The sequence below is a fragment of the Ptychodera flava genome, chromosome 18 (assembly GCF_041260155.1).
Source record: "Ptychodera flava strain L36383 chromosome 18, AS_Pfla_20210202, whole genome shotgun sequence".
NCBI lineage: Eukaryota > Metazoa > Hemichordata > Enteropneusta > Ptychoderidae > Ptychodera > Ptychodera flava.
Window position 1 is genome coordinate 6,780,181 of NC_091945.1, and position 13,909 is coordinate 6,794,089.

Genomic DNA, 13,909 nt, shown 5'->3' on the forward strand with positions numbered 1-13,909 from the left:
CAGGGAAACTAGTGCAATACAGGTAAAATATCGTTGTATTTTGATCATGGCATCTTTCTCGGAGATGATATCAAATTTTCGAGAGAAAAATAAAAAACTGACATGCGTGTTATTTGTCAATGTACGGTTCACCTGACTGTAAGGTACAATTGTCCTTGACAACTATGCAATAGTTTCTAAAAGTTGAATGCTATAAGCAAAATTGAAACTAATATCCATAGAGACCAAATTTTTCTATCATAATATCACTTTTCATATACAGGTTTGTTACTAAATATAGCAACATGTCAGCGACATCGGACACTGCTGCTTGAAATGCATACAAATTTTGTCAGTGTCGCATGCATGGCAGTTGTTGCAGCTTGTAGTCTGAGCCATTGCTATGTCTTTCCAGTATTCATTGTAACATGAGCAGGTGCCTATTTATTATAATATTATTTTCATGCATGTTTAATTTTTCAAAAAAGTAATCTACCTGTATATTTTTACAAAAACATTTTATTTTTGCATATTAATGAGTGAACAATGACATCATTTTGTGAACAGCCATATTTCAATGTTATGCCAACTTACTCATATCAACAAAGTCAACTTATTCTTTGCTTTTCAAGCCAACACACGGAGATTATCTGTCTCTAAAATGGATAAAAAGTAAGCAATGTAATAAAGTTACTCTGCACTAGGTTTACCAGAGAGTACGGTATATTTAGCAAGCAACGATGTCGCCAGTAGCAAATTACTTTTCCATGGCTGTCTACAGTCTTCTTACAGTCGTATGGATGATCAATTTTTTTGAGTTTCACCATGGGAGATGTTCAACAGAGTGAGCGAGAACTTTCAAAAATGCCGGCACAGACAGCAAATTTTACTTTACCGTTTACAGTCACAAGAACATCGTCACACAATTTATCCTTAGAAATGTGATGACAGCCAAGACAAAATATTCACAAAATGTGTTGATAACCTGGGCTGACTCACTAAATCATTAGTTAGAAAAACACAACGGTAGTAATGGTCTTTCATAGAAAACAAACCTACCGTTAATTGTTTGGAAAAAAGTATAACGAAGGCTCTGGTCTCAGCAAAACATATCGCTAGTTTGTTGGAAAAACATTAAAAGAAGCTCTTGTTTTGGCACAGACAGATTATTCCTGTAATTACTAGGCTACAGTGATTGCCAGGTGATGGCTGTTTACCAACACAAGTGAACAGACAGGCAACCAATCACAGAAACACTAACATGAAACCATGCAACTGTAAACGCTGAAGTGAAATCTGCTGTAACAGCCACAGGCAGAAACTGTCTTCTGCTCAACATACTGTTCTCATTCTTATTTCTGGCGAACGTGATCATCGCAAGATTTTAACACTCAGAGAAAAATATTTGTAGTTTTCTGCAACATCTAGTCGGTACCCTGTGATCTGTTCCTGGGGGTAGTGTCAAATAAGGATGGATGAAAGTTTCAGAATATCTGATTTCGTTGTCAAGTATGTTGCCTAGAGCATCAGATATCTTCCTTGTGCACAGATTCAACAAAAGCTAGTCCTCTTATCGAGAAGTCACCGATAATTCTGTTCATACTATTTATTCTATCAGAACTAATGGTAGGAACGAGATGTCTGCGTAACCACGTTGAGACGGTGAGCACAAAGTTTCTGCATTCAGTGGCTGCGCTTGTTTTGATCTGATACTAGCCACTTGCCTTCAACTTGCCACAGCATGCAGAGCTACTTTGCCATGACAGAGAAAACCCCACCAACTGTGACTGGCTCCTGTACTGGCCTAATAACGAGTATTTTTAATACAAGAAATTACAAACAATTATCAACTTCTTTTCCCTTGTAGTTTGTTATTTCAAAGAAAGTGCCCACACTCTGCTTAAATACTCCAACATAAATGATTCTATAAAAAGCTAAAACGTAAAAGCTCTATCTTCAAAGGAATCGGAATATTTGCGTGTTCACGACTTAAGTGAACGCACGCAATATTGTAACATGATAAAGCAGATACAATGGCCATTTCTGACGGTTTGCTAACTCCCTTGAAGTCATTGATTTCAACAAGAAAGTGATGTTATCACGGTAAACATTTTCCAAGTAAAAATAATGAAGTGTTCCTCATGTTGTATAAATTTTTCAACTTGTATTGCTTATGTAAATCAGATCAGAAGAATCAAAATCTTTTGCGTATACACCATCAACCGTAGCAGCAAAATATTTTTACATAAAAAGATTCTTAATTTACAATATCTGTCCATCCATGTATGTGCATGCATTCTTAAAATTATAGAAAAATCTTCTACAAAACATCCATCTGAAACTTGTTTTTTCCAGGGTTTCATCAACTCAACAACAGACAACTGCCAGTGTCTCTCTGTGAAGGACGCTAATCTTCAGTGAAATGGATGCCATACTTGACAACATCTATTTTGCAACCCTGATCAGTTCCACTACGCAGCATTCAATGAACATTACTATGGAATGAATTTACTCATAAAAATATTGCATCATTATAAAATCATATATTAACTTGTTTACTGGTTGCATTGGATGATAGAAAAAGATAAAACCTTTTTTCAGTATATCAATGCAGTGGTGTCTTTATCTCTGTTTAATTTCGTTGAAGTCATGCATGAAATCAGGAAAGGGCAAATTTAACCAAAGACGAGATAAAACTGGCAGACCAGACCTTATAATGAGATACACTCATTCCTCTGGGAAGGCACATAATCAACAGATGTATTTTTAAATCTTGATGGAATTTCTAATTCAGAACAAAAAACATTCCAGAAGTTGATTCTGACCTGTTATATCAAATCACATTACAAATGGTTAACATCTGCAATCTGATAAGAAATCAACTTAAATCTCTGAACCAATCAGATTGCACACCTGAATCAAGCAGACACACAGTCTATACACTTTTTTATCTTAATCATGGACTGAGCAAAACGTAGTACAGCAAGAAGCTAAATACCTGTCGATAACGGCTGTGACATTAAATCCCACCACTGACATTAATCCCACCACTATCGGCAAAAGAAAGTTCAGCAATCAAGTGATCGACGCGACAGATACAATTTTCCAGTTTGGCATTTTCTGATGACATTTTCTGATTCCCTCACACCCCCCTCAAAATATCCCAGGGCCAAACTCCTAATGAAACAGGCTGCGTACAAAATCCGCACACAGCATTTTATCATGTGCCCATTGCTTCTGGGCAAATCCAGAGCCGATAAATTATTGATGTTAACATCGCAAAAGCGATACATTAGAAGTCTGTGTCAATTAGATTAGCAGACCTTTTATACACCATCAAAGCGAATTTCTGGAAATCAAACAGAATAAAACTCATATTTTGAATCTTTGGAAGCACAGAAACATAGCAGGCCTATTGATCAAATATCTCACTGCTCAGAATTTAATTTCCAACTCCGGCAATTACTCAAGACGAACACCTTCTAGACAGTTTGATATAATTAAATTAGGACAAGATAATTACATAGGCAAATAGTTTTCACTTCAGTGAGGTGCACCATGGTAGTGTCGAAGGATAAAATGGAAGTGAACAGTGCTAAGTAATTAACGCCTAGGGCTGTCTATACCGTGGTGACTTAAGAGTGACAACAGACATACCTATTCAAGAAATGGAAATGTGTCTGTCACTATAATCTTGTGTTATATGGAAAGTTACTCTCTGTAAATTTCAAAAAGAAAACTTTTTCGTTTTTCCAAAAACCAGAGAAATGTCAAGAAATTGGAGTCATATAATTTGACACATACAATCGTCCAATGCAAACCAAGAAATGTACAAACACAAATAGTTTAATGCACCTGGCAATATTCTTTATCATTCTGTAATTTATATTTTCCAAGGTTGATATGCTAGTTTCAAATAATATTTTGCAATCTGTAAGTGAGTGAACTCAACGCGGCAGGTTTTATTGGACAGGTTGAACTCTAACATTCACTGTCAGTACAGAGCTCAATAACATGGCTTTAATCACACTGCGATGATACCCACACATAAATGTACAAGCAAGCAGTGGCAATGAGCACAGTACACTGGCACTTATTGAAGGTACTGCATTGGAAACATCTGCTTTCCACAACAAACTTCTGCCTGAAATAATTTTTACAGTCAAAAGTTGAATTTTCTCAATACATTAAGCACTGTGGCTGAGTAATGTCAGCTGACAATTAAAGAATTTGATGAGTTTTTCTTATTGGTGCTGTCAGACAAAGGATTATCCATGCCCTCATACGGAAACAACTTTGTGTTGATATGATATTCTTTCAAGGCATTTGAAAAGGCAGTGAGACGTGGAGAACAACACAACTAGGAATTGTTGATCGTGTAAAGTGGTTCAGAAGTAGTTCTGATGTTTCATTTTATACCCAATGCTTAATCCTGTGAAGTTATTATTAAAACATGGAAAACCACTCTGTTGTACTGGATTTCATGCAATATTTACCATCACACCCTGAGTCACTTGACGTAGGTGTGTGTTAAATGTTTACTCCAATTCACTCCTGGGAGTTGAACAGGGAAATTGGGTTTGAAATACTGTAAAATTTACATGAATGAATGATCGAGGAGTGCCTAATCACTATGGAAACAAAAGAACAGAAATGGGTACATCAAAAATAGAAAAAAAATGCCTGAACCAGCTTTGTCAAAGGCAGTCATGCTGGTGGGTTTTGTGATATTAAGTTCATAAGTATGATATATCATCCACAATGTGGTGAGATAGCAGCCTTTGATTGTGTTGCAGCAAAACTGACAAATACAATACTTTATCATACCATTTGATGTCTTGGCTTCTTCTACAATACATGATTGACTTCTGATATGATTAATTTCCTGTAGCTCCACTTGGATGGTGAAAGTAAACAAAAAAAGCATTTCTTTAATTTTGCACTCATTTTAGGTGATTCCTCCAACAAAATGAATATACACAATATGAAAACCGATGAATGTGCTGTTAATATTTGATAAAGCCACTGCTAAGACCTCTAAACATTTCAAGTCCCTTTGGGCCTCAGATCTAATCCATTTCCAATCTACGTCTTAATTCATGATTTCACACCGCGGCCTTGCCAAGTCCCCTTGGCATAAGTTCAGTGAGGACTTTGGTATTGATATAAAGAAATGAATTTCCATCACAGTACACACACAAGGCAACCCCTCAGAGGAACAGAAAGACGACAGATCTATTGAATAGCTCTTGGCTTGACGGTATCGCTAAACTTTAAAATTAGATCACAAGAAATTGACATACCCATTCAAAACGTTGAGAGGGTAATTTCTAGTGCTAGCCTGTGTCTATTTCAACGCAACTATTACACATACGGCTATTTTGAAGGAACATTTGTGACATGCTCATTTGGAAGACTGCATGTTTGTAATACATGAGTGGAGTGATGATCACAATGAATTAAAGGGACATTATCGCTATCTTTTGACCCTTTTTACACCAATATTGTTGCAAACGATCAATTGCTGATGTCGTTCGATTTATTGAAAGATGTCTAAAAATGGTCGACCATAGACAACTTCCATCCAATTTTGCCTACACTGTGTGGAAAAACCTCGGTTCAGGGGTTAACAGTAGCCCACCTTAAACCTCTGACCCCAAGTTTTTCTATACAGTATAGGCAAAATTGGACGGAAGTTGTCTATGGTCGACCATGTTTTAGACATCTTTCAATAAGTCGAACGACATCAGCAATTGTTCGTTTGCAACAAAATTGGTGTAAAAAGGGTCAAAAAATAGCAATAATGTCCCTTTAATGGAGCCAAAAATATACCGAAACATATTCTACTTTCTGCATCCTATGATATTTGATATCAAACACAAGTTCAACATTGCTTTCTTTATCGTAGTTTAATGACTGTGTGTGTGTGTGTGTGTGTGTGTGTGTGTGTGTGTGTGTGTGTGAGTGAGCATGTATTGGATACACAGATGTCAAGTGTAGAAACGAGAAGGAGCAAATGTTTTCCAATGCACAGTGCACACATATTGCTCAGCTGAAATCCAACAGGAGAAAAGATTGCAGGAAAAGGACATATGGTTACACTGTGGGCGTAGTGTTTTGGCTGACGGTTTTAAGTTAATAGGCAACGTGAAAGCTCTAATTCAAATTTCTAAAGGCAGTCAATGAAAAAAATCAATGATAACTTTTTCAACAAATGTACTTTCATTTGAGTGGAAGAGAAAGACATATGTCAAAATGGGCAGTAGAGTTTTAATGGGTGTTCATTTACTTCACAATAACATGAAAAGACACATTCAATCAAGTATGAGCCATCAGTGCAGACATTGGTACAAATTCTCTGAGACTTTGAATGGCTTGATCGTGCAGATGCACAGACAAACAGCCTGAATGGTACCCAACATTTCGAGTTGAAACGCAAGTAAAATGCCAACATTACAACTTTAAGTACCATTTTAAGTGGCACCAGTGTGCACTGATGTTTGATTACTGTATATCTAAATTAATTTTCATTTAATATGCAGGCTATACAATGCGCACACAACGTACAGATCACAAGGAAAAGCACTGGACATCAGTGGGCTTGATATATTACCAGTACAACCTGGACACCAAAGATGTGGTGGTTTGGTAATATCCAACTGGGAATGGAACTGAAGCCTCAAGTTTCTTGTTTCTTAATGATGAAAAAGATGCTGTTTTGATATATATTTGGATATGTTTAGCATATATGGGTCTGTATCATCTGTTATACAAAAACGTCTATATAAATGATGTCAAACTTATCCACACGGTGATAAAACAAAATCTAAAAATTTATCATCCTTTTGAGATCTGCAGATAATGGATGACATCCATCCTGCAAACCAGTCTGTGTCACGGAACTTCCTCAACTCAGATTTCAACAAAGAGGATTATAAATATAGACAGCTATAATTTCACACTTGTGGTACCAATGTTTGCTGTTATCATTTTGCACTGGCATTTTTTTTTACCATGGAGGAGACGGTCCATGCAACATCTGCAGTAACAATGGCACGTTTCTCACCACACTGAAGCACTGAATTGAGTGTAGATGAAATCAATCTCTCAGGGGGAAAAGCTCAAATATATTTGCTGTGTCTTCTAAAACAACATTGCAAATTAAAAAAGACTAAAAATAATGAAATCAACTTTAAATGAACCAACATTCAAAAATAGAAGGGATGAAAGTCAGTCAACTATAAAAGTGTTATTCATATTTTAAATCTAGATCAGATTTTGTTTCGAACCAAAAATTTATTCAGTAAATGCAGTAATTTTTGACAAACATCTTATTAAACCCTTTGAGTGCCAAAGTCTATTTTTGTCCCCTTTATAAAATAAACCCCAGCCAATTTTTCTCAGAATTTTGCAAAAATTTGGGAAAAAAAACAGTAGCAAATGAAATGAGATGTCCATTTGGTCCAAAATTATAAAAAAAATTAGAGAAAAATTCATAAAAATTTGAAAAATATTGCACTTTAATTTTGGCGGGAAAAAATTACAGTGCTCGAAGGGTTAAAGTGATTATAAATGAGCTTTTGACGGCTGGATGTACTGGGTATATTTTCATCAAGCAGAAGATCTTCAAACTATGGACACACCTAAATACAAAGAAGGCTTCAATTTAAGAAAAGAAGAATATTACTCCACATAATCCTGTTTGATATCTTTAGCAGAAAACAGAAACTAATAAAGCAATTGTATTCAACAAAATTCTGAGTAAATTCCAAATGTGAGAATGTGAGTTGAGTTTCTACACTACGAGTCGATTGTCACTTTGAGAGTGGCCAGCATTATGAAAATAGACATGTACTATGGCTGACAATCAAGCCAGAAAATTTGATTTTAAGCAAGCAATAAATCTAATATCTTCACTATTTCTGCTGAACAATGGCACCAAAGAAAAGCAACGCTGCCCTCGGGTGTAAGGATAGGTAATTCTAATCAAATCAAACGCGGAATTGTTGGATCTGGAGACATATTTTGAAGTTTTTGTTGAGGATGTTGTGGACTTGAATAAATTATTTCTTCATATTCCTGTATGTACATAAACTCATTTAATTGGCAATAATTTGATGTGGAACACTTAACAAATATTTTTATATTTCAAGGTACTTGCTTCAAAAATATGTTCTGACGAGCTGTTTGTGAAAGCACATTTCGGACAATTGCAGATAAAAGGCAGGATTTTTTCTACAGAGAAAAAAAAATTGAGAAATAACTTTATTCCGATGTTAACTTTCCATTTCAACAATAAAAATCAGCAATTTTACAAATGTTTAAGAATCTTTCTTTTAATTGCACAATAAATTGTCTTAAAGTAACTATAGTCAGCACTTGTTTGTGCATATCAATGAGAATATACTTGTGTAAACTTTTTACTTATATGAACCTATGTCATTTTTAAGAGAATTTATGAAATTACAAAATTCATTTAATTACTCTCTGACATTTCAACTAATTACTTTTGATACTGTTAGCAATTTATGATCATAAAAATATGAAATAAACAATCTTTAGTGAAATTACAAGTTTCTTCACAGATTTATCTAATTTGCACATCTTTGTACATGCAATGAAATATGTTCTTTACCTTCTTAGCAATATACCGGTAATACAATCTATGTCAGGTATGTATGGCATGTACGTCCTACAAAATGTTGCAACTCTTTCTGATCAGAACACATCATTTCTGATTATATCTCAGACAATATCATTTGTAGAATGTTGATGCAAATGTGAAGAACATTGAATATTAAGGGTACATCTAACAAATAACGGTAGAATTCATTTTGAAATAAATATTTTCTGTGATGTCTATGAAATCACAGCTAAATCTTTGTGAGATATGACACTTACTAGGGGTATAATATGCACTGCAGCACGGAGCGTACTAACTATGGGTTGATGTGGTTACAAAGAAGGCAAGCCATTAACGTAATGAGTAACAACAATTCATTTATGGTACTTGCTTTAGAAGCTTGTTTATGGACATCACTGACAAGATGAAACCCTCTCACCTTCAAATGCAGTGTACAGTCCTTTGCCGCACTCCAGCAGCTCTTCAAAATAACTACACACGTTTAGGTCCATTCTCTCCGCACTATTCATTTTCCCCGTTACTGCTGGCAAATCTTTGATGGAAGGATCTTGCAGAGTGGCACCTGATTGGCTTTGAAAGCTATGGTTCCCGGCACTTTCACAATGCAGTAATGAGCCACAACGCCCAAAACTCATGCCTTCTTTTTCCATTATCCGCACAAAAATCTTTTTCACGACATGCCAATAAATGAACTTACTGCATCTCTAGGGCGATCCCGTGCTGTTTCTCTTTGAGCACAGATAAGTTTGTGTTCATTGAGAGATCAAAAAAGCATCACAGTTGCTCTGTCTGTTCAGAGACACTGACTGTATAACAGTAAAAATTTACATCCAATTAAAGGTTTTGTCCCAGGCGTCTATCAATATCTCTCGGCGTTCTTTACCTCTCTTCACCACTTCTTCTTTTTATTATCTTACCGAGTGCAGCAAACAAGCCTTTTTAATGTTCTTTTATACTCACCCAGTGATTTAAAGCTACCCTAGGTCCTGAATTAAGTACTTACAGGATCTGACACAGTAGCTGGCATCCATTAGCTTAATCCCGGGAAAGGAAAATATTCTTAACTAAGCAAATGGACAAATCCAGCTTCCAGTATCACTCACAGTTAGGCTGAAAAACTTTTCTCAGTGTGGGCAAGTTGTGAATTGGTCTTCCGTTGTAGGATTTCCTTGTTAGCTTGTTGCCGGTATGTCTGTACACAGTCATGTAGAGTCAGGGAGAGCTGACATCTCCGGGAAACAAGGACATCTGCCGGGCACGTAATCCGTGCTCCGATATGCCTTGATGTAGATATAATTCATGAAACAATCAGCAGGTACTCTTGTCAATGCAGTTCCAGAATCACAGATATCCAAACTGAGTACGGCCGTCAGAACAATGAGCACATTTTCACTAGGATGTTGGTGACGGTGATGGTTGGGATGTTTCTCAGGATGTTTCACCGGGTTCTGATTATAATCTGCGGAACATCACCACTCCTATCAATTTACCAGAGTCTCAGCTTAATGAGAAAAATGAAACCAATACCTGTATGTCTGGTCTGTGCAATTTCTGAAATTAACTGTCTTTGGAATTTTGCCTGGAGCCAGCGGATGATTGAGGAGAATTCCTGAAAAAATATCACGTTTTCTTGTACATATTAATCTCATCACTCATAGGTATAGGAAGCACCGGTTATTTCTTTGAATGCCAAGGTGTAGCATCGTTCGTCGCCAGTTGAAGACCAATTCTGTTATCTGTGCATGCAGATAGAACTACTCCAGTAGGATGTAATAGATGATAGAACACATGAGCTGAGTCTTCACAAACAAGAGTAAATAAAGTCTGAGACAGACAGACTCAAATGCAATATTTGTAGTTACTGCAATCTTCCGTTTCTGGTGAGTCCATTACTTGCAGCATATTACCAAGGTACTCCCAAGACTTTCAAACAGATACTGAAAATCTATGGACAAAAATACCAACTTTCTCTCAATGCCCGACAACGGCAAGACAAACTCAGAATTCCAGGATGACAGGAAACAGGAATGTACGCCGCATGCAAGAACGTCAGAGATGAAACCATGTCACGTAGAGCAAGGATCGTACATGACACAGTTATGAGCAAAGTTCATTCAATACAGTAATCTAAGCTCTGCCAGAGAACACTGCCAGCACTCTACGCTGCCTGTTGAAAGCAAAAACCTCATCACTTTGTAACTGCACATGCACACTAAATAGGTGTGTCAACTGGATGCCATTATTATAATATCACTGCGGAATGAAATTCTGACCAATCAGCAGCCTCTGCAGTCTCTGATGGATATCTTCCGCTAGCTCTTGTGATGTGCCTGCGTCAGCTTCAAATAATAACGCACAAATGATGTCCAAAGTTTTTTATTCTTTTCAGGGAATCCAGTGTGTGATTTCTCTGGAGAGTCCAGAAGAGCGATATAAGATGAGAGACATATGAGTGCACTGTCACAATTGATAAATTCTAGTGTCAGTCCCGGTGGACGTGAGAACGTTCTTTTGTATCTTGTTAGGTGGGTCTGTGGGAATCCAATGCTTGTCTGTTTCAGAATCTGGAGTAAACACTTGTAACAGGTAGGGCTGTGTCCACAGAGGCAGCTTTGGCAGGTCACAGCTTCGGCAGCAAATGTGGTTTCCATAGCAACCGCATCTCACTTAGGAAGTGATTTCCACTTGGGAGGGTGCCCATTTGGGATGGATTAGTCAAAGTTGAAAGATTTCATCTCACTGTACACACCACTCCAAAATAACTTAAATGACTGGACGGCAGCATTTATAGGCACTATGTCACACTTCCTGAAAAGCTGGATCAAATTTGTGAATTGCTACCACTGTGACCCAGTTTGTATAATTTTCATAATGAGAGTTGCCTTCAAAATTAACAAATCTGATTGCCAACAAGAGCGAGGCTCAGGTGGCTGGAAAATATTATTTACTTGGTTTTCAAACCTCTTTAAGTTTGATTCAATTGGTTAATATATCATACCAGATTAAAAAAGAATAATCTAAATTCGCAAAATTTCCAGGGTTGCCGCTAATCGACAGCATGTCATTGCTATACCTTCAATCGGCATTGTAAAGCTGATGCTTGCATCGTAGCATGGGGGAAATTTTCCACCTCTATGGAGCCGAGAAGGAGCGTGATAAGTAAAGATAAAATCACAGAATTGGAGGCAAAACCTGGTCATTTTTTTTCTGTGGGTAAAATGAGATGCTATTTGCAGATATGGTGCTGATTATAGCATTATGACAGGACACTGTATCTCATTGTATTGAGAGTAATGCCAGATTGAGACAACGCATCAATCACAAACCTGTCTAATACACGCCATATCAAGTAATCCATCAAATCTTATTCTTCCCATTCCTTTTATCTGAATCTTCATTAAGATACTTTTTTTTTGACCAGAACAAAATGTATGTCAAAATCATTCATGAACAACATTTACCATGATCAAATTGATTTTTTAACAAATTACTAAATAATATTGATTCACTGCGGAAAGCAATTTCATTAGTAAACTATGATATATCTGCTTGAGAAATAAAAAAAATTTCAATTCTGTTCTCTGTATTTATTTTGTTTATTTATCTCAGACAAACAATTGTAATTAGGTTAGCACTGTAAAATTTCATATAAAACATTTTAGAATTGAAATTGGTGACCTTAAACTTGAATTGACTGTTACCATGAAATAAACAAAATAGTCAGAGTTCCAAATATTTAGTACCTTTTACAGTGGCCTTGTGTGTAGTATTTACTTATTTCTTCATAAAAATCTCTGCTTCTCATCAAAAAAGGTATCTTTGTAAAATTTCACATATTATGTTTTCCCCAAAATAATATTGGTTATAAGTGAAATCCTTATTATATGTTCAAACCTACATATATGTAAGTGTTAATATAACACTTCATACATTGAACACTGCATTCTGAATTTCTTTATTCATTCCCCAGATTAATAATTACACATCTACTTTTAGAATTGCCACGTCAGCTTTATCAAAGGAGCCGCTCTTTCACCAAAGATTTGGTTTTTCATCACATACCGTGGAAAAAAAATGGAACTTCTTATTAATATTACAAATGGGAAACCAGCTATAGAAGCAATATTGCATATGCACCAGAACTGGCACAATGAGCGTCATATTCTGCACAATACTGACAAATATTGAAAATCCAAAAAAGTGACAAAATAGAGAATGTCATACTGACATTTTGAAAACACTTATGACTTTTTACAATAATTGTGGATGCAAGATTGTTAATATTGGGTGAGACCATTCTGTAGAAGGGATTGTAAGGATGAGAGCTGAGGGGTATGCATAGAATTAGACGGTACCGGTAGATTACCTTATCAAAAAGCCTACCTGTTTTAGACACAACCAATGTACTGTCTATTTTTATTATTCTCCTTGAACTAATTGTGAAAGACGTGAAGTAATGAAGACTTGTGTGACGTAAAAGCCGCAATGTGAGGTCAGTTTGGGGAATCCAGAAATATTAGTGGTAAGGACCATTATACATTCATTTTGACTTCATTAGTACTGGCTTCCAACAGAATTTGAACTTCAAAGAGGAAGTAGTTTACAAAGAAAGTATAGGTGCCAGTATTATAATTATGATTCTATCATCTCTTAGCCTTATTCACTGAGTAATTATCTAAATATATACTGTAATGGCAAACATGATGGAGCTACTTGTTCCTAGAAAGGCATTACATGCCTTGCAGAGAGACTGGAGCGGTCCCTTTGAATTGTATCAAGGTGCAAAAAACTGAAAGACGTTGGAACTTTAGAATGATTGGATATCGTTGCACTGTGATAAATGGCGTTACTGAAATATATCAGAGGTACAGAAGATATGGTTATCAAAAATAGAGTGTACCGGGTATTTGAATTGTACATTGTCCATATTTCATCATGCCGTGCCTGACTTTCATTCCTTTCACTGGAATGATAAAATTTTCACATCACCACCGGTACATTTCCAATCTTCTTGACATTACACCTATTCTGTGATGGCCCACACTCTGTTTCATTCGAAATCTTGCATTGCAGTCAAAAGAATTCTGAATTGTAAAGGTCTTCATAAAATCCTACGACGCGTGACAAATGTTACCCTGAAGTATCTTTGCCATGATACATTTTCCAGATCTGGTATTCTGTACATTCTGGCTGGGTTCCAAACTTCAAACCCCATAAAATCATCACAGCTATTTAGCAACACTATATAACATTTTACCATATTTAACAAAAGTGATTCCCTTGACA

At 36.2% G+C, this 13,909-nt stretch overlaps 1 protein-coding gene across 4 annotated transcripts in view; it reads right to left on the reverse strand.

The window, feature by feature from the left end:
• LOC139116734 (double-stranded RNA-specific editase 1-like) overlaps nt 1-13,909 on the reverse strand; it is a 114,229-nt gene that overhangs the window by 27,271 nt on the left and 73,049 nt on the right. The window contains exon 1 of one of the 4 annotated variants that reach the window (XM_070679355.1): nt 9,042-10,841. The exons of the other annotated variants lie outside the window; for them this stretch is intronic. Within the exon in view, the coding sequence (XP_070535456.1) occupies nt 9,042-9,273 (232 nt within the window). The 5' untranslated portion in view covers nt 9,274-10,841. Of the gene's footprint in view, nt 1-9,041; nt 10,842-13,909 lie in introns of those variants that run through there. 4 annotated transcript variants of the gene reach the window in all.